The 23,092-nt window shown below is 37.1% G+C and overlaps 1 protein-coding gene across 9 annotated transcripts in view; it reads right to left on the reverse strand.

Moving 5' to 3' along the window:
• Positions 1-23,092, reverse strand: part of Qtman (queuosine-tRNA mannosyltransferase) — a 379,404-nt gene that overhangs the window by 37,422 nt on the left and 318,890 nt on the right. For all 9 annotated transcript variants that reach the window (XM_078017334.1, XM_078017340.1, XM_078017341.1 and 6 more), the window contains one exon: positions 13,839-13,948. In XM_078017334.1, the coding sequence (XP_077873460.1) occupies positions 13,839-13,948 (110 nt within the window). The remainder of the gene's footprint in view (positions 1-13,838; positions 13,949-23,092) is intronic.

The following is a 23,092-nucleotide window of genomic DNA, read 5'->3' on the forward strand; positions in this document are numbered from 1 at the left end:
GTTCAGTATAAACAAAATCAGAGAAAGGAGATATCATATTTGTTTGAAAGGTCAGGGAAAGTGATTGAGATGAGTCTGGTATAATGGGTGGAATGCTGATAGGAAAATGAGGGCTTCCAGGGTAGTGACCTGTGAACTATTTTCTGGGAATACAGTGTACTCTAGGCTACAGTCCAGGATACATATGAAAAAAGTACTAAAGTTAGGGTGCAAAGGTATAGTAGTCCCCTATCCATGGTTTCACTTTCTGCAGTTTCAATTACACATGGTCAACTGTAAAAAAAAATGAATAAATAAAAATAAAGATATTTTTAAAAAATATTAAATGGAGAATTACAGAAATAAGCAATTCTCAATTTTGAATTATTTGCCACTCTGATAAGCATGATGAACTCTTATGTTATCCTGTTCTGTCCTGCCTGAGACAGGTAGTGTATTCATGCTGCATTATGCCATCCATTAGTTACTCAGTAGCTATCTTGATTTTCAGATTGACTGTAGTTGATATCCAGGGCTTGTGTCCAAGTAACTCTTATTAGACTTGATAATGGCTCCAAAGTGTAAAAGTAGTGATGCTGGCCATTTGGATATCCCAAAGAAAAGCCATGAAAATGTAAATGTTCTCAAGTTTATAAGGAAAGAAAAAAAAAAAGGCTAAGGTTGCTAACATGTAGAATATATCTTCTACCTATGAAATTGTGAAGGAGAAAAAAGAAATTTATGCTGGCTGGTTTAGACAGAAGGTGTCCTCCAAAAACTCATGTGTGAGACAATGCAAGAAAGTTCAGAGGTGAAATGATTATAATATCCTTAACATAATCAATGCATTAATCCATTTGAATGAATTAACTGGGTGGTAGTCATGTAGAGTGTGGTTGGTGAAGGGAGGACATTAGAGACGTGCCTCTGGGGTATATATTGTGTCCGTGGTGAGTAGAGTCCTCTGCTTCCTGACTGCCATGTTTGGAGTTGCTTTCCTCCTCCCCATCTTTTTGCTTGATGTTCTGCCTCATCTTGGGCCTAGAGCAATGGGGTCAGCCATATATGAACTCAGACCTCCAATAAAGTATTCACCCTTTAAACTGGTCCTCGTCAGGCCTTTTGGTCAAGGAAGCAAGACAGGTGACTAGAATACTAGTTTTGCTGTCAAACATCAAACTATAAGTTATGGCTACAGCATGTGATAAGTGTTTGGTTAAGATGGAGAAAACATTGCTTTATGTCTGTATGTATAGGATAAAATATAGTAAAATAAGTATTTTGGTATTATCCACAGCTGCAAGAATCTATTGGGAGTCTTGGAACATATTCCCTGCAGATAAAGGAGGAGGAGTGATGCAGTTGAAGCCTCACTGGGAAGGTCAGACCAAGAGATTGACTTAATTTAGCAAGGATGGTAGATGAGGAGGTGAGATACATAGAGGTCAACTTTAAAAAGTTTAAATTAGCAAAGTCCAACAGGATGGGCAGGAAGCAATACTAGTCAGTTCTATGAAGTAATGAGATAAGTAAAGAAGGATTCAATCAAAAAAGAAAAGGACAGCTAGGGGTACCCAGAGGTAAGGAAAGAATGAGAGGCAATGACAGGATCAAAAACATATAGCAGGGCTGGGGCTGTAGCAGTGGTAGAGCACTTGCCTAGTATGTATGGGGCTCTGGGTTTGAGCCTCAGCACTACATAAAAATAAATAAGTAAAATAAAGGTATCATGTCAATCTATAACTAAAAATATTAAAAAAGAAACATGTAGTAGGATGACCAGAATAATTGTGACTGGTCTAGATCAATGGGTCTCTGAGCGTGCAGGTTTGACTGGGAGCGCAGACTCATATCAAAATGGAAAAGAATAAGATGTTATTTTGAGAAAGCACAATTATGACATTGTTTTCATAGTGAAAATTTCAGAAAGTGTCACTGAGAAATCCCCTTTGAGGTGGGGATATGAAGCCCATTTTAAACGTTGAGAAACCTTATGTCCAAAGTTTCTTCTAGTTTTAAATTCTTTTGGATAAGTGGAGTAAGGCTGAAAGAGGTGACATGGCTAATCAGTGGCAAAGCTGGAACTAGACCTCAAGCCTTATAAATTCCTGGGCAGTGTTCATTCCATTGCAGCAAATACGTGTGATGGTTTCCATTTTACAAATGAAACAATTTAGGCAAAGGGAGATGTAGCTGGAAAAGCTCACTAGTTGGATCCCTGCTGTGTTGCTTTCTGTCAGACTCCTGTTCTGATAGGCACTGTAAGAAACAGGAACGTTAAAACAGGGAGGGCTTACCACCACAGTCCCAGAGTGGGCTAAATATTATTTTGAACATACCACTATCCAAATCATAATCATATACAACTACAGGAGCTCAAAAAGACAAAATAATGAAGCGCTATATAGCAGCTACATTCAAAGATCTCCTATCTATAGAAGCTATTCTGTCTCTTACATATCATTACATATCTAAAGTCATACATGTACTTACAGGCTTTGAAAATTAGAGTCTTCATGAAAACAGAAAGGAGACCAATAAAGTAGATAAAGAGAATCAAGAAGGTGGGAGGAGCAGAGGGTATGGGAAGTACTGAGGAATGAAATCTACCAAACACTGCTATGTCCATGTATAAATATACCACCATAAAACATTTGTGTGTACACACACACACACACACACACACACACATATATGTCATTAAAATAACAATAAAAGTAGAGGTAAGAAGAGTCGAGCAAGAGGATCTAGGGAGGGAGACAGGGAGGAAAAGGGAAGGTACTAGGGAAGGAGATTGATCAAATTGTTATATGCATATATCAGTATGGCATAATGAATCCTATTGTATAATTACAATGGGCCAATAAAAAAGTCAATAAAAAATTAAGAGTCTGCCTCTATTTTTAATTTTTCTATTAATGTCATGATATTTTCCATTAATCAATTGATTTCACTGTGTGTCTCTTCCAACTGCACATTTCTCATAAACTTTGAGGACAGCTTATGAAAATGAAAGAGCATTTTTCCCCCTTCAGTAATGTTTTCACAGTTATAACTTTTGAGAACAATTTCTTGAGAGATGTTTTGGGAGTTGTATTCCGGAACATATTATCTTCATGGTCTTCCCCCTGGTAGGATGGAAAAATGATCTTGCCTTGAGAGTTGCACTGAATCTTCTCGTTTCAGTAGAAAAGATAAATATTCCACTTACAAAAGCTGCAGGAGTAGACAATAAGCCAGGGGATGGCACGCCTGGGAGTGACCACAGGAAAAAAGACAGATTCTCACAGGACACGCTGAGGAATGAGAGAGAGTTGCTACCAGTTGGTTGCACTGGGGAATTTCCTGAGCATCTGGGAGGGAAGGGCAGAGGCAGAGTTAACAAGCGGCTCAGGCACCGGGTGGGAACCTTACCCTGGTCAGGGTATCAGTGAGATCAGGGCCAGAGTAGCTCTGCCCTGCAACTAGGAGTACTGCTGATTTCTCTGTATAGCTCACTGTTTCAGTCGCTACAATCCTCACTTACAAAGCATCTTCTGGTCATTGCCACCATCACCACATTATGGCAGGCAACTGACAAGTGACCACACTACCATGTGAAATGTGCTTTGCCAATGTGGGATGAATAAAAGTGCTATGGAGGGGATGGGAAGAGGAAGGACTACTACAAAAGGCAACACTGGGGTTGGGATTCTTTCCAGGTAGGAAAAGGGTATGAGCGTGCCTTTTTGGGAAGGGGGTGAAGAATTAAGCAATGAGTAACATAAGACAAGGAGGTAGGTAAGTGCACAGATGTACTCAGACAATGACCGAACTGGAATTCACGAGGGACTAAGCAAGGGTCGGATTTAGAAAAACCTCTCTTGCTACAGAAAATCTGAGACAGATACTTATTCTTGCTAGAGTATTTTGAGTATTCTTGGATGGTCTTAGAAAGAATGGTGAAAACTGTAGGTACGTAAATTGAATATAAAAGTGTCCATAGGTTGGAAGACCAGTCTGAAGCCTTTGTAGGAGATAAGGTCCCAGAAAATAAGGGCAGAAACTGAAGCAACACAAACAGAGTGAGACTTGGGACAGAGAATAAATAGAATCTTAGTGACCAGTTGATATGGAACAGCAGAGAAGGGAATGAGGCAAGAAGAACTTTTGTCACCTGTTCTTTCTTAGACTTATTTCCATAGGATACATTCTCTGACCTGAAATTACTGAGACATAGAACATGTTAACTTCTGTGGCTCAGAAAAAATAATTTATATTGCCTTCATCTTACATGTACATGTTGCCTCACAAGTTGGCTCCTCCAAGTTGTGATTCACTTTTACTTCTGTTGCTTTGGTGAATGTAACTATTCTCATAAATTCTTGCCAATTACATTTATTTACTTACTGGTAAAATTAAAGATCTTTTTCCTGATTAAGCATTTCTTTTTTTCTGATATCATCACATCTACTGTTTATTAGCTGCGTGACTTTGGGAAAGTCATTTCACTTAAGCCTTAGTGTTCTCATCTGCTCATGGGGGAGAATAATTACACCTCTTGAGGGGACTCTTGTGATGATAAATGAGATATGAGAATAAAAGCCTAGCCTTGGCTTGACCCAGAATAAGAGTTAAGTAAATTAGCACTTATAATAAAGTCTTGATGCTATTACCTATATCATATATTTATAACATATGCTTCCTTTCTTATATGTTCATCTACTAAAATAAGAAAGAAAGAATGTACTCTTATTTATTTATATATGATAGATCACATATATAATTTGTCTTTTATTACATGGAAATTATTAATTTTATTCAATATTGTAGTTCACTAAGGGGGGAAAGTTGGATTTTAGATCTGGGATAAGCATAGTCTTAAATTTGTCCTCATAAGTTTGTCAGATATTAAATTTATATAAGTTGGTATTATTTCTGAGTCATCTATTTCTTTCCATTTTTCTACTTTCATGTTTCTAAATCTGTAAAGCACTCTTAAAAGTGGTCACCTCATACATGTACTGAATCTGGTAGGGCATGTTTTCCATCATGATTCCTTGGGAAGTGACTTCTTTGATATTTGGCCATTAGTTTTAAAATTCTTTTCAGAGCCACTTTGTGAAGATATAGAAGTAATATGGTGGCACCCTAATTGGAATCTTGTTAAATTTATTACTTCCCTTAAGAGAGACCATCATGTCTACTTTAGCATCTATTCTTTCCTGTCTACCTTCACTTAGTCTTCTTGACTTTTCCCATCATGTTTTGTTGTTTTCTTCATTTAGCAAAAACCTGAGGAAGAGAAGACTTCAGTTTTAATTTCAGATTCCTGGGAAACCGACCTATGCAATAATATTCTTGGGAAAGTGACTACAGGCTTATTTTGAGAAATCATATGAGGGTGATTCTATGTACTGAGAATCTAACTCACATCTGTGCTTCTACCAAGGAGCCAATATAATTCATTTTCCTCAGCTATAAACTGGAGACATCAAGACTTGTTTGATTAACTAAACCACTCTATTGCAGTCAGAGCTATTCATACACATTATAAGATAATGCCTTAAAAATAATATTCTAATTGAAAATCTTAAAATATAAAAAAGGATATATTCTAATAAAACGTATATGTATAAACATTTTTCCTTCCCAGACTGTAAGATTCTAGAGGGGAGGAACTATGTTTTCTTCTCTTGGCTTTCATAATACTTTCCATGATGCTAGACCATAAGAGGAACTCATTAAATACTGTGTTAGTATAACAAATATTAATATATATATATTTTTTAATTACAAGGAAAGGGAATAAGTTTTAGGAATAGTATGGACTGGAGAGAATGAGTTTATTCAATCTCACTAGGATACTTACTTTATCTTACATATAATCTTATGATTCAATATTAATCAATTTATTAATAGTTGTTCTTTTTTTTTTTTTTTCCTACTGGGCTCCCTTGTAGTTAAATTTTAAGACAGGGTCTAGCTACTTGTGATCTTCCTGCCTCAGCCTCCCAATTTCCTGGGATTATAGGCATGTGCCACCACGCTCAGCCTCTTTTTTTTTTTTTTTAAAGAGAGAGTGAGAGAGGAGAGAGAGAGAGAGAGAGAATTTTTTTTAATGTTTATTTTTTAGTTCTCGGCGGACACAACATCTTTGTTGGTATGTGGTGCTGAGGATTGAACCCCGCCCGCATGCATGCCAGGCGAGTGCGCTACCGCTTGAGCCACATCCCCAGCCCACGCTCAGCCTCTTGTAAAATTTTAAACCTTTTAAATTAATGTGATTGTTGGTTGTGGTGGCGCATGCCTGTAATCCCAGTGGCTCGGGAGGCTAAGGCAGGAGACTGAGTTCAAAGCCAGCCTCAGCAAAAGCGAGGTACTAAGCAACTCACTGAGACCCTGTCTCTAAATAAAATACAGAAGAAGGCTGGGGATGTGGCTCAGTGGTCAAGTGCCCCTGAGTTCAATCCCTGGTACGGAAAAAAAAAAACAAAACACACAAAGAAGAAGAAATTACTGTGATGTAAGTTATTTGTATCCTTAGAACCTCCCTAGAATTTCCCCCTTTGTGTGGCCATGCAGCTGAAAATAAGATAGTAGCGGGGAGCTAAGTGAAGGAGGAGGTGGGAGTGGAGGGAAACACTATATAATTACCCAACATTTGACTCCAGGGCTAAGAATGGGGATATGCCAAGATCACAGTAATCATCATTGTCATGCCAGATACTAACCAGAAGCTTTCCACATACTGTTCTTAACCTTAAATTAAAGGTGAACCAAAAGAACTTCTGTCTGCCAAAACCATAGTTCAGGATTTTTCTTTGCAACCTTTCTGGCTGCCTTAATGTCTACAGCTAAAACTCCTTACTCCTACCACGTCTGCAATATGAAAAGAAGATTCCTTATGTGGGACTTTGACTGTTCACAGAAAAGAATACTTTGTTTAGAATTACCATTTGTGGGAAATTATTAAGTATACAAACACATTCCAGTGATTTGATATCTTAAGCATTTGCTTTTTTTTTTTTTTTTTTTTTTTTAAATCATCTCAAGGGCTAACAATCTGACCTTGTCGTGAGAACTGGCCAAAACTCAAATATTTGTATTGAGGAGCTTCTAGGCTTTTTGGATCATTTGTAACATGGAGCCAGAGACAGATGGTTTATGTAGCAGGATGACCTTTCAATTTTCTGAACAAAAATAAAGTGAAGTTTTAAGGTACAACATCACTAATGTCTTCTTTGAATCCAAATGCATTAAAAACTCACTCTACTTACAAACTCCAAAGGAAAGTCTATGAGTCTTATAATAAAATCTGCACCGTAGTTTAGAAAGCACTTTCCTCCAAATTATCTAATGCTAAAATCCTCATTGTAACTCACTAAAGTGGATAGGTTTTATTATTATTCCCCTGTCCCATTTCCTCCTGCTTTTCACTGCACAGATAGATTAACTAAGGTTAACCAAGAAAGCTACAGGACCCAGCTCCCAACCTCATTTGTTTACTTCCATTCCAGTTTCTCAATCCTGACACTACTAAAATTTTAGGTCGGACACGTCTTTGCTGTGGAGGCTTTCCTGTGCTTTGTCAGAGGTTTAGCAACATTTCTATCTACCTACTAGATGTCAGGAGCACAACAATTGTGAAACCAAACACGTCTCTGGACATTGCCAAATATACCCATCGGGAAGAGGGGTGCCACTTCTGGTTGACAAATACTTTGAACTTTTCAAAATGCTCAATTCATCTATAAGTGACAATTAACTCCATTTCAGAGACCATTTCCATTTCATATTGTCTGCCTGGCAGGACACAGTTGCTAGATGTGTCTTCAGAACCAGCTGGGTTGTTCCCAGCAAGAAGATTGCAGGCAATACTCTCAACATTTGTAAAGCTCTTAATTCAGCTGGGATTGTCTCACCCAGATTAAGAGAGAAATCCTGGGGAGGCTTGGTTTTCTTTCTGAGAACACTCAGACCATGATGTATACAAAATGAACTTGGTGGCCAATAAGGCAGGTCATCAAATCTGTTCTCCATTCTTGGCGCAGAGGAGGACTGTGTCTCCTGGCCCTCCTTTTGACTAGGCAGTGCCTGGTAGAAGTGCTGACCAATGAACTGAGTAGAACTGGGCACTATTTCTAAGACAGAATACTTCACCACTGACAAGACAAGATCCCAAGTTTCTTTTCCTTCTGGTAACCAGTTGGTGGTTGCTGAGTCTTTCTATCAGTTTGGGGCCCTAAGTGACCATAATGAGCAGAATAGTCCTGCTCATCTGTTATAAATATATACTGTGAAAAAGAAATAATTCTATGTGTTTGAAGTCCCTGAGATATCTCTGTTACTTTAGCATAGCCTTGCTTATTCAGGCTGATTGAAGAGCTGAAAGATGAGAACAAGAAAAGAATGATTTATATTAAATCAAAGTCACTTATATTAAAAACAGAAAATATAATATGTAAAGCCACCTAGAACTTGCTTAGTCTTAGGGTTTTATCCTGAAAAAGTCTCTATTTTCATACAATAACTGTTTAGGATTTGGAATTTTTTTTTACATAATATGTATTTCATTTTTAATGTGGTGGTGACGTTTGAACCCAGTGCCTCACACATGCTAGGCGAGCACTCTACCACTGAACCACAACCCCAGCCCCTGGAAATTGATTTAGTAAGTTCTTACATGTCTGATAAAGTATCCAAATTTTACTATTCTATTATGACAAACTTCTTCATTCAAATATTCAAATAATATTTACCAATCACTGAATATATGACAAGTGTTATTTGGTATAGTTTCCCACTTCATATTGGTTTTGATATTTTTCTCATGATAAAGACTAAAAAGAAAGGTGGAATTCATTCTAATATCTGAGGGAGCAGGGAGAGAGATATTTGGGAAACAGATTTAAAGTGTTTGGTTTTCTTTTAGCTTTCCATTTGCAAAAGGATTATTAGAGAAAATGGAAATGACTCACATGATTTACCAGGAATTTCCTACTATCACCTCTTGCTTTCTTACCTATAAACTGGGGATGTTTTTGTAAATTTCCATGTAGTGTATAGTTGACCATTGGCCTTGGAGCAAACAAGGTTTGAACTGTGGCTTCCAAAATGACTGGGTGGGTGGTTTCAGGCAAAAGACTGCCTCTGGGCTTTACTTTCCTCAGCTGTAAAATGGTAATTCCAACAGTGCCCAATTTATAAGGATGTTGTGAAGAGTAAACAAAGCAGGAAAGGCTTAGAATGGTGCTCATCACATCAATGCTCAGGTAATGTTAGTTCTTTTTTTTTTTTTTATTCAACAAATATTTATTGAGACCTACTGTGTAGAGCACACCTATCCTATGTTCCGGACTGCTAGCCCATTGGATATGGCTCCCCTTGTTTCTGATGCCTTTTCATTAAGGAAAACTCATAACTGGGGTTAGAGAACATATGTGTTTGTATATATGTCTCATATTTTACATTCATTTTTAATATTGATTTTATTTTTTAAATACATGGCAGCGGAATGCATTACAATTCTTATTACACACATAGAGCACTATTTTTTTTTTATCTCTGTATATAAAGTATGTTCACACCAATTCATGTCTTCATACATGTACTTTGGATAATGATGTCCATCATATTCCACCATCATTGCTAACCCCCTGCCCACTCCCTTCCCTTCCCACCCCTCTGCCCTATGTAGAGTTCTTCTATTCCTCCCATGCTCCCTCTCCCTACCCCACTATTAGTCAGTCACCTTATATCAGAGAAAATATTTGTCATTTGTTTTTTTGGGTTTGGCTAATTTCACTTAGCATTATCTTCTCCAACTCCATCCATTTACCTGCAAATGCTTAAAAATGTTCTAACATTTTCAAGAAATGTTCTAGTAAGTTATGAATAAAGCATTGGACTACAAGTTCCAAGCATCACAGAACCTGTTCTACTTTATTCACTATTTCATCCTAAATGTGAGGCTCTGAAAAGTCACTTTCCTTGATCTCATTCCTCTTTTGCAAAATGCAGGAATGACACAAAAAGAATTGTAAATTGTAGAATGATGAATTATAATTGATTATCTTAATTCTGCTACACTTTCCAGGAAAAGGATTACAATACCTTATAATGTAATTTTTACTTGCAAATAACTGACAGTATGAAGATACCACAGAGTTGCTATATTATGGTCTTTGAATTTTCAAAAGAAATTTAATGCTGATTATTTGCATCACTAGAAAGGGTCTTAAAGCTTGCTGTCACTAATACTGCCACCCAACATTGCTATCCACACCCCCCCCCACCCAAGAAGCTCTGTGGAGAGGGAAGGAGAATGAAGTTGGATAAAGAGTAATTAATGGTGCCATTGTCATAAATTCCACCTTTCTTGGCCCTCTAATTCATTAAGGTTGTGTGTGAAAAAGAAAAACTGAACACTAAGAGGCAGTTAATCACAGTGACTTAAGCTTTCAGAGTCTCAGTCTGTCTACCTATAAAATGGAATAACAATTCCTATCTCATTGAGATTATTGTGAACATTTCATATAATAAAAAGACAAAGGATCAGGTAAGGAGTGAGCTTTTAATCAATGGTAGCTATTCATAGAATAATAATTGCAATTAAAAAAGTATCTATTAGGAAACTACTTCCCTACAAATATTACCAGTGCTAAGAGTAATTCTTCCAGCTGGTATCACACAGTGAAGATGTTCGTTTTCTGATCTAGATAACAGACATGCTAACACTGCACCAAGGAGAGACAATAGCACAAATCATATGCTTCCCAGGTAACCCTGTTTGTGGAAGGGCAGGATAAGAGATGAGGACTGATGGATGGTCAGCTGGGGACAATAATGTTCAAAGTTAGATGGACAATTAAATCAGAAGACAGGAACACAAACAAGCAGCACAGCACAGTGGTACAAGCAGTGCTTGAAGGTATGACCTTGCTTGGTCTCCCTGTGCCTCAGTTTCTCTGAGTACAGGAGAATGGAAATAGTAACACTAAGCAGGGCTATTATAAAGAGTTAAAGAGTTAATATTTGCAAATGGCTTAGAATAATACCTAAGATACAGTAAGTGTTGTATACATAATTTGTTAAATAAGCCAGAGGAGTGAGAGGAATGGCAGAAGTCACACAGAATGGTTTGGTAGGAAATTTTTGGAGTCAAGATTAGTGAAGTGGCCTTCTCCAGACATAACCTGGAAAGCTACGGGCTCTTGGTGGCCATGGTGCATTGATTCATCTTTGAAATCGCAGAGATGAACCAGTGGCTAAGACAGAAAGGAGCCCCAGCTGAGACTAGGAGTAATGGAAGTATGTACAAAGACAAGATGATGTCCCTTCCACAGCAGTCCACAGTATCCCAGCTGTACATCTCCTAAGACAGAGCCCCAGAGAGAAATTGAATCCTGCTCACTATGGCCTCCCCCTTCCACAGCGCTCACTGAGTGTGTTGAAGTGAAGCCTAAGTGAGGAACAAGACTGGATCTGTTACTACTGAGAGGTACTTGCACCCCTACTGCTCCGCACCTAACTTTAACTTCCATCTAGCTCTAAATAGCTCAATGCCAATGTGTGGTAGGTGAGAGCGGAGACTGTAATAACATGGTTCTTGGAGGGAAAACCTAGTCTTCTCTGTAGACTAAAGTTTACTGAGGTTTCAACAGACTAAGAAGTATCTGTCAGGTCTGTCCTCCAGTCTCTTCACAGACACCCCAAATTGGGTTCTAAAAAACTGAGCTCACGGTCTTTGCAAAGAAGCTGATTTTTTCTTACTCTGTAGTCATCCATTTACCAAATTCTTCCCTGTTTTCTTTTTTTAATTATTATTTATTTCATTTATATTTTTGCATTACAATCCTTATTACACATATAGAGCACATTTTTGGTATCTCTGTATATACAGTCTGTTCACACCAACTTATGCCATTATATATGTAATCTTTTTTCTGCATTACAATTCTTAATACACATATATACCATAATTTTTCATATCTCTGTTTGTATGTAAGGTATGTTGGTCCCAAATTCAAATCTTCATACATGTATTTTGTCTTGAGAATAACTCTCTCTTACAGCTCTCTCTCTCTAATCTCTGCCACCACCTCATAGAGTCACTCTGAGATTTCCATCACAGAGGCTTTGTGTTTCTGCATAAGTATCAGTTGAAGGTAGAGCTTCATAAACTATAGGCTGCTTCTTATTTCTTCCCTGTTCCCATGCAGGCTCTCTGTTCCTCACCTTTACTTAACCTGTTTTAGTGATCAAGACCCGCTATCTTGACTCTACCCTAACTGTTCAAAGGTAGCTATTGACTTAAGTCTGCATGCCATCACATGCTCTACTTAGAGAAATGATTTCACAGCGTTAATCACTGAAACCTTCCTCTTAAACACAATATCTGAAATGTTTGTTGCCATGTGCTCTGCCCATGTTGTTTCCCCTTTTGGAAGAACTTAATCAATCCTTCTTTTCTGGCTATTGGAATAGTGTTGGCTCTTCACGTACTAGTTTGGCAATTAACACCCTAAGCTCCATGTGTCAGTACTCATATGTAATTATATTATCTTGTTTTTCACTCTCTGTTTTCTGTGCTTATGCATGAATGTTCCCTGTTCAACAAAATTATAAATTCCTTGAGGGCCAGAGCTTAACTTATTTTAACATTTTTGTAATCTAATAACTATTCACTGAGCTCCAGCACTTGACTTTGGGGTAAGGTGATGCACAGTCTCTGGTCCTCACAGAACCTGCCTTCTAGTGTGCATGTGTATATGTGTGTGTAGGGGAGAGAGATTAAAAAAAAAGTGGACACACATTAAATAATTTGAAACTGAGATAAGTGTCCTGAAGGAAAAATAGAGTATGATAAGAGAACATGACAAAACTTCACTTTGAAAGAAAATGCCTTGGAGTTAAAATCAAAAAGATAAAATAGAAGTAAACAGGCAAGTGGCATCTAAAGAAGCTAATATCTTAGAGGAAGTGAAGTCAGTATCTGTAACCTGAAAGGCAGAAGTAAGCTAGGTGAGATCAGGCTGCTGAGTCCTGGCTAGGGTTGCTTCTAGCACTAAACCTGAGCATCTGCTACGTGAGAGTATGCTTTAGGTGGTGTTTAAGTGTTATAATACATCATAGCAAGGGTCACTTTTGAATAAGGTCATTTGTGAACTTTTGTTGTTTGTATATTAGCCTTTCAAACAATGCTCAGCACACAGACCTTTAAGAACACAAACACAGGTGCTTGTGAAGAGGTGTCAGAATGCCCACTTTACTGACCCATCCATGACCAATGAGAACACAGAGCCAAGGAAATGGATCTGAAAGGGCTCCATGTAGCTTTAAGAATGAGAGGAACTGCTGATTACTGCTTCCAACTTTTGTCTTTCTCAAGTTCAATAAAAAAATAAAAAGGCATGAACCAACAACAACCATGATATGGACTGTAGTCTTTTCCACATTATGAGTTAGATACCAAAATGCTTTATGCAGGCCACCTAACAGATGGTAATGTATTCCAGTCATTACCAATGTGAGCAGGATTCAAACCAGTGACCTCAGGGGCAAGAGGCTGCATATCCAATTACAAATTCTTGCTTTCCTTAAGTGATAAGATGCCTAAAGCAATATATTTTATTTACATCAAGATGCATTGTATAAACTATATTTGATAAAAGAGATGACTTCACGTTCTCAACTTAAATCAAAGAATGCTTACTTAAGTATTTTTTTAATTGAATCAGACTTTAATGCCATCGTATAATCTTTTGGTTAACAGTGCTCATCTTGATTATTCTAACAAAGGAAAACATGGAAATTAATACCTAGTTGTAGAGCTTAGATATCTATAAAAATACATTAGAAAAATTCAAAAGAGATACCTGGGACATCCGTAAAGGTTTCTCCAAGGACAGAGATATGGAAATTGAGTCCTAAGTCCTTTAGATGCATTAATACCTTAAAAAAACTCTCTGGATTTTTGTCATGCTCCCTGAAAATAAACACACAAAACATAACTTTTGTTATCTTATGGTATGTATTAGGAAAAGTGGTTGCCCTTCTCACAGGGCCAATTCTTTTCAGAACCTATGGCTAAGGTTAGACAACAGAAAGTACATAGTATTTTTCTTATTCCCAAAATGATATATTTTCCATTTAACACAGATTTTCTTTTTTAAAGGAAAGACCAATCTTCAAAGGATGATTCTTTCTGGATCATGAGGATGTATCAGAAGTGCTTTTCATTTCTACAGGTCTGAATGCCTTCCTCCCACACTTCCTGAGCTCCTTTGTGCCCACAAGGAACACACAATTTAGGGTGAGCTTACATACTCCTTTAGTCATCTAACAATCTAAATAACTGAATGAAGAGTCATAAATACAGCAAAAGGGGACAGGTCTGAGACTGTCTGCTGAATATTACATTAGGAATTAAAGCTAATCAACATATAAAAGAGTACTAATAAAAATAATACCTCCATTTAATAGAAACTTTGAAAAACACAGATTATTTTTAATTTTTTAGTTTTCTTTCTAAAGACAGAATGAGAAGTGAAAGTACACTGAAATAATAATAATAAAAAAAAACTCCAGTTGGGAAAAAAAAATCACATTAAAATGGAGTTTTTTTTTTTTAACATTCTAAGGTGTGAATATTTCTGTATTTCTTGCATTTAATTACACTGTTTTAAATTATCTTATTTTGGACAGATGTAGACCAGATGTCTTCAAAATATTTGTTTTTTATTTATAATTCAGAATTTTAACTTCTTTTTATATTACAGAAAAATAGTTATATATCAGCAATTGAATTTCTCATTTACCAACTAATTATGTAAAATAAATCTGTAAATTGATCAAACTGCTATATGAAATATGAAAATTACATCATTCAGGAAATCTCATGAAAAATGACATCTGTACCCCTAAATGTGTTAATTCACAATTCAGTCAATATTTTCAGTATCATGAATTAAAACAAATGCATCTTCTAATTAACATTTTAAAATGGCATTTATAATCTTACAAAATTTTAAGATCTTATAGAATTAGAGTTCTTTAACGATTTATTTTAAGCTCTGTGTCTCTCAGTTTGATTTACTTCAAATAATAAAGAATGCAATGGCAAAATGTTCATTGCTTTTTAAGATGATGTGCATTACATACATGTACCATTGGGAAGTTTTTGGATAGTTCTCATATATACTACTGCTATGGGCAAGAACAAAGACTCAGAACAGTTTGAGAGGAAAGAATACACCATATGCTATCTTCGACTATATCAATCAAATAGCTGCCACCTTCTCTGTAAAATGTTCTTCTAGTCTGATTCTCTTGGAAATACTTAGATGAAAGAACGGAAACAATATAGCATAATGTATCTTAAAGACGGAGTAACACTGTAGGGAAATCTAGCCACTCAGTTATCTAAATTTTTCATTTTGAGTTCTAAAAATTTTGGCTAGGGATCCCCAAGAGACCATCAAAATATTATAAATATTTCCTACTGTGGTGTGTCTTTGTGTGTATTAACAAAAAAAGTAGATGCAGTCTGGGGTTGGGAGGAGGTTTAACGGGTGGAGGCTGTAGTTCTTAAGATTCCAATGTATTTTCAAAGAAGCAGGCTTTATGGTCCTCCATTTTCAATGTTTCTCTACAAGATAAATGCATTACAATCCAGCTGTATGCTTTAGTTATTTCTTACAAATGGCCCAAAGCTTTCATATTCAATAGTCACTTTGCATAAGAACACAAAAGAGATTTGTGTGAATCCCCTTTTGTTTAAACCATAATATATGGCTGAATATAAGGTGAGAGCCTTTTCTTCCCCCAAATGATCCCTCAGAAAAAGAGGAATTTTATTCTAAAGTCCTTATAAAGTCTCTCATAATATCACACACTCTCCATTACTTTGTTTGAACAGAGTACTGTTTGGGGAATATGCATTAGATTGAAACATCATCAACTCATGAGTTTAGAATGGTTTTAACTGTCTTGCAATTGATAGGACTGGTAAGTGGAAGTAAAGAAATTTAATATTGAGATAGATAGTATTTATTTTGGGAGATATGACCTAACAATTCTAAGCTCTGGAAAACAAGTAATTTAAAGATCACTAAAAAAAGCAACAGAGTAAGTGGTTACTAGAGATCATGAGCAGTAAACAAGTTTTTATAGCTGGGGAAAAGATTTCTAGTGATGGCATCAGACGGTTTCACAAGGTCCTGTACCCAAACCACTTAGATTGAATTCCAAATGACAGGTGGTGGAAACAAACCAGTTGTCTGAAAAGGTAGCACCACCACTCTGATGTCAAGAATGCATGGGAGGGGAGTCAGACCAAAACTACTTCCTGAAATATAAGGGCAATAGTTCTAAAAACCATAATATGTGTTTCAAAGTCTATTTATATCAAATTAGTAGATGGCATATTATAAGCACACACGTCATTATTTTATCTGTATCTCTTTAAGTTTAACATAGTCAATTTAGTTGAAAATTTCTTGGCTTTTTTTTTTAGAAGTGGGAAATTGCTTAATATTCAATCATTAAAGATGTGCACAAACATTAGCCACAGCATGGATGATACTCAGTGACAGAACTCAATGTATTTTATCCAGCAGGCTACTCATTCTAGATATCTAGTGGAACATCCATAGATCTTACCCCAGTGCCCATCCATAGATCTTACCCTTGTCCATTGAGCAGAATATGTGAATCTGTCCTAAGTTCCTTTCTAAGAAATCTAATGTGAGATTCTCATACATATAATTTTAGTGAAAGCATTAAATAAGACAGGATTTAAAGATAATATTGAGTGCCCTTTTCTGCTAATAGCTGTTAATATTAAATATACATTTAATAACACACCTAAATCTCTAGAACCCCACTTGTAGATTTATGGGCTCCTAAACACTTCTGTTCTTATCCACTCCTGGTAGGAATGTAATTTGAAACTATCTTTTAGAGGACAATTTGGCAATGTACATTATGAGCCTTAAAGTGTGCATAACTATTGCCACAATAATTACCATTTAGAAAAGTTAGCCTATAAAGCAAAGATATGAATAGAAATTCAGGTAGAGTGTTCATAATAGGATCGTTAATAATAGCAACTATCTCTACACAATCTAATGGAGTATACACACACACACACACACACACACACACGGAGAGAAAGAGAGAGACACACATACATGATACAAATACCATGCAGTCATTAAAAATAGTATTGCAAAAAATGTTGCAGAAGTATGTATTTGGTACTAAGGACTGAACTCAGTGTTTAACCACTGAACCACATCCCCAGCCCTTTTTTATACTTTATTTAGAGACAGGGTCATGCTGAGTTGCTTAGGGCTTTACTAAATTGCTTGCTGAGGTTGGCTTTGAACTCACAATCCTCTTGCCTCAGCCTCCTGAGCCACTGGGATTACAGGTGTGTGCCACTGTGCCTGGCCAGAAGTATCTTTTTTGACATGGAAAAATATTCAAAAAACACTTTCAACTAAGAGAGATGACAAAGTAGCATGTACTATATGATCTGCCTTTGTTAAGTATGCCTAGAGAAGTTTGGGATTAAGTAGGCCAAAATGTTAAAAGGGTTTATCTCTAGGAATTGTTATAAATATTTCTTTTTTTCCATTTTTTCTTTAATAAGCATTTCTTACTTTAATCACTTTTGAGGTTTTAAAGAAATCTTCCTCTCTAATATCATACCATTAGATTGCATTCATAGGCTTTTTGCTTAACTCTATTACATTTTCAGTATTCACAGTAGCATCATCTCTCTGTTCCTTTGACCCCTCCATATTTGACAACTGCCAATCTAGCAAACTTGACTTATCACAGAACATTCAACTAGATGGGTCAGGGTCCAAGCTTCCCAACAATCTCCAAACTCTTGACTAGGTAAGAATGAAACAGTCTGGCTGGGAATTCTTTACTCAGCACCCCCACCATGGCAGAAGAGACCAGCACGGAAATATTTCAGGCTTACTGGAAGCAGCAGATACAGCAAGAACAGCTTTTATTCCCAAATATTATTCAGAACATTTGAAAAGCATAAACTGTTTCCATGTGTTTTTTCTTCCTATATCTGTCTCTCTCTGTTGCCTTTCCCATTTCGTTTCTAAGAGCTAAATTTCTTCTTATTCCTCACTTAACATTCGTTCAGTAAATATTTATTGAGGATTTCTAAGTTCTCCATACTTGTCACTTATCCTAAACTGTTATCCTTTCCTATTTTCCCACATAACTTTATACATATTGAATGCAATCTCTTTGATCTAGTTCCTTGCCTGGCTTGGGTAGAAACCTGGCTCTTCACAGATATTAGCGTTCCCAGGAGCATGCTCTCTGTGCTGAGAGCTCCATGGAGGAAGGATAAAACATACCTGTCTTGTTAACCATTAAGCACCCAGTGCCCAGTTGAGTAGTCACCCAGATGACTTTTGCTCATCAAAATCTAGTTCTTTGTATCTGGGCACACAGAAGACTCTCTATTCACCCCCTTAGAGTGGGACCCAGCTAAAGAACTAGTTGTGACTAATGGATTGCTAATTGATTGACATGCATCACTGTCAACTGAAAACATCCAATAGCAGTTCTGGATACTCCTTTTCCACTATGGAAAATCTTGTGTTAAGATGATGAGGTCAAAAGAGTGAAGCAGACTGGATTGCCATATTGGAGAGCTGCCCTAAACAGGCAACAGATGAAGAAGGTGGGAGACGATGCATGTGTTTAAGCAACTGATATTTGGGATGAGATATGGGATGTGTTCATTTTTGCAGCATAACGTAGCTTACCCTGACCTAAACATCTGTGGAACAAGTTAGCTGCTCTATAAATATCTGTTGAGTAAATGAAGGTGTTGGAAAGACAAGTCACATCTATAGAGTTCCTGTTATGTTCCAAATCCTGTGCTGAGCACCTGATCATAATCTCACTTGAGCTTCTCAACCAAGTGGTCATACAAATATAACTATTCCTCCATCTAAGGTCACACAGAGTAGGACAAGTCTGCATCTGAAATCATATCACTACAAAGCTATATGTTTCCTTCTCTACAGTCTCTGATTTTTCATTTTATTCTTCCTGTACATAATGAGGAAAAAGAGAGCTGCTACCTTTCGCCCATGGATTCATTTCTGGATAATTAAATCATGGACATTCTTCAGTTTCTTATTACACAGGGTTCAAACTCATTGGACAAGAGAAGGCAAGCATTACAGAACTATGATTCCTCCAACACTATAGTGTCAAACTTCATTTTTCTGATACTCTGCTAATCTCTGTCTTTACTGCTTCATTTCAAAAATCCCATTTCACTTACAAATTCAGTAACATGTCCCATACTAAAAAATACAAGGCTTTAATTTACCATCCTACATGGGCTATCATGATCACTGACTTCTCTACTTTGCTTTTTAGGAACATAAACTCTTCACTCACCTCTACATGTCTGATTAGTTTCTTTTCAAATGTGCTGTTTTTGTTGCTCAAATGATATGTCATGCTGCTTCAAATATAATGCAGTCAATTGTCTCAGCCACCAATTTATCAACTTCCTTTTCTACTCCTGCTTATTCTTTCTCTCAGCTATTACTAGTACCTCTCTTTATCTCTACATTTTCCAATAAAAATTATTTACTTAATATTTTTATTCTTTAAAGTTCTTAAAACCCTCCTATCATCATGTACTTATAGGTGGTCTGGACCAAAACTATTCCCAGTGGCTTTCTCTGAATATGGTTTATCCTACATTCTGCCCTTTAGCCTTCGTTTCAGAGGGAGTGAGAGGTACAGTTCAGAGAGAAGTGGCCTAGACACTGATTAGCAGTATGCTCAGTATGACCAGCATGTATACTACATCACCCCATGTAGCCTCAGTTCCTTCATCTGTTAAGTGGGATGACAACACCCACATTTGAAAAGTCTGAGGAATGAATAAAATGCCTGGCACCATAAAAGTATATAAGACACTCTCATATAGTTCTCCACGTTGTGAATTTGTGGTATTTTGTTTACCTATTTATTTGATTTTAATTTTTAACTGATACATAAAACCATATCAGTCATACATATTAATCGGAAATTAGGTGATATGCCAAAAATAAATGTATACATTGAGTAGTGTTTAAATTAGGCTATACACATCTATCTGTACAAACATCTATCTTTCTTTCATGGTGAAAACATTCGAAACCCTTTTGTCTAATTTTTTGAGATATACAGTACATAACTTTTACCCACAGTTACCCTACTGTACGGTACTGTAGTAGATCTTCTTACTCATATCTAACTGTAAGGTAGAACCCCTTGATCAATCTTTCCCCATTCCCCCTTTTCTTCTCTGCTATCACAATCCCACTCTTGACTTCTATGAGATCAACTTTTTCATATTCCACATGAGTGAATCATAGATACTTGTCTTTCTCTGCCTGTCTTATGTAACATGCATCCTTTCACATCCTTTCACTTAATTTTATGATCCCAAGTTTCATTTGCATTGATGCAAATGGTAAGATTTCTTTATTTTTATGGCTGAATAGTATTCCATTGTATATGTGTACCATATTTTCTTCATCCATTCATCAGCAGATGGATACTTAGGTTGATCCCATATCTTGGCAATTGTGAAGATATGTTGAGTGCAGATGTATATTTGAAATATTGATTTCATTTCCTTTGGATATGCACCCAGTGGTGGAATTGCTGGATCATATGGAAATTCTATTTTTAATTGTTTTGAACAATCTCTGTACTGTCTTCCATAATGGCTGTACTAATTGACATACCCACCAACAGGGTGCAAGAGTTCCTTTTTTTCTATATCCTTGCCAGGTTTGGTATTTTTAATCTTTTTAACAATAACTCTTCCTAGAAATTTTAATAAAAATTCAAGATGCTAAGGAGCTTCATGTTCTTTTCTTCAGGAATGGCTTGGGCCAGGGAGAGAAGCTCCCCAATCTCCATCACAAAAAGGGGAAGTCTGGGTGTTGACAGAAACTAAAATCCTTGTAGAAACTGTGAGGACTTCAAATAGGTCCTAGCACGTAAACAAATGCCACGTGAGTGTAACATGCATCCTTTCACACCGTGTTGCTGCTCCACCTCTAGACAGAAGACACAAGGATTGATGGAGAAGGGTAGAGGGGAACAGAGCCCCGAGAGTTCGAGACCCTGGACTAGGGGCTGTGGGTTAGAATCCTGGAGAGAACCAAGACCCCAGAGAGTGAATGGGGAGGCTTTGACAGATTACTCCTGAGCCATGGTTGACTTAAGAGGGAAAGCAAGGTTTCTGTGAATGCCATGGAAGGATCACAGAGCTGCTGGCAAACAAAGAGAAGCAAAGGATCCTTTAGTAGTGCCCTGGTTGATAAGAAATGGGGAAGAGAAAAATGGAAGACAGAGAATCTTGAACTTCTTGAGACTTCTATCACTAAATTGAAATGGGCCATCATGCAAAAATTAAGTCACAGAAAAATAAAATTCTAATTTGTGCATATCAGGGTTTTATGATTCCTACATGTTCATATTCTCATTTCTCCTTTTAATAGCAAAGGGGGAGATAGCTGTCATTGAAAATCCAATATCTATTAGTGTTCTGGGTCTTGTTCCTGGCCTCATTTTGATAGACCTGTGTTCTTACAGTTAACTTCTATCCTGAAGCCTGTGATCCTACTCCTACATCATAATTCTTTCTTTATGTATTCAGTATCATCACATTATCTCTTTGTTTTAGTCAGCTTTTTCACTACTGTGATCAAAATAACTGAAAAAAACAATTTCAGAGGAGGAAATGTTTATTTTGAGGCTCGTGGTTTCACCAGTCTCAGTCCCTGGATGGCTGACTTGGTAGCTCTAGGCCCACAATGAGGCAGAACATGGTGGTGGAAGAAAGCAGCTCTGGACACAGAACTAAGAAGCAGAGAGAGAGAGACATACTTCTCCTTACTACAAACAAAATATAAACCCCAAAGACAGGCTCCAAGGATCCACCTCCTCCAGGCACACCCTACCAGTTAATCCCTAGCAGGGAATTAACGTACTGATTAGGTTAAAGCTCTCATAACCCAGTCATTTCACTAAAATTTCTTGCATTGTCCCACACATGAGCTTTAGGGGGACACCTAATATCTTAAATCATAACATTCTTTATCCTGGCAATAATTATTGACAAGAAAGGTTTTAATATTTTACAGTTTATAGGTGACTTCACAAATCATTTCACCATAGAACATTAGCTATGTCTCTCTTTCTCTACTTCCTGGGCTTCCGTACAACTTTGTTGCTCCTTCTAGATGAAAGTGCTGTAGCCATGCTACAGCAAGTCTCATGCTTAGTGTGTTCTCTCTTATCCTGACACCAACAATCAGACTCTGCTTTCTTAGAAATGACCCTTGCTTGATTTCCAAATATTGTCTCACAACCATAACCTAAGTGACCTTTTCGCCAATTACATCTCCCCATTCATTCCATCCTGAAGGTTACCCAGAGGAAACCATATCTGATAAATCTTTCTGCCCAATAGGTCTCACATTATTTCTTTCAAAATGTCCCCACTGCTAAAAGCTTAGGTTCCCCAGGTTGTTTCTTTTATCTCCACTCTGCCTGGATCTTGTACACAGTCATTTTTATTTAGCTGTCTAACTTGCCAGTGAGTACTCTTTCTCTGCAACTCTGATCAGGAAGCCCATAGACCAAATTGGTAGGGCATGAAGTATCTTAATTAAGATGAATTGGCGTGCTCCACCCATGGGATGTTATTTAAGCAGCAGCCACCATCCCACATAATTTTATAACATTACAATGTATGTAATTACTTACTCTCAGACTTGGGATGCTCTATGGAACTAAACTTTTTCCTTCCCCAACTCATTCCTATGTCTTTCCACTTTCTGTAATAAAGTTTTTCCTTACTGAATGTGGTGACTGCATCATTTTGGTTTTCTTTTGGATTTAAATATGACTCTATATAGGGGATACATTCAAAACTGCTTGCAAGCTTTCCCGAGAACTGCCCTTACAACATGAAGTAAGCACTGCAAGGCCCCGTCCTCAGTGTCTTAATCCCACCCCTCATATGTAACCCCTACAATCAGCTGTTTGCTAAGTAAGCTTCCAAATT

Source organism: Ictidomys tridecemlineatus, chromosome 7 (assembly GCF_052094955.1).
Source record: "Ictidomys tridecemlineatus isolate mIctTri1 chromosome 7, mIctTri1.hap1, whole genome shotgun sequence".
Lineage (NCBI taxonomy): Eukaryota > Metazoa > Chordata > Mammalia > Rodentia > Sciuridae > Ictidomys > Ictidomys tridecemlineatus.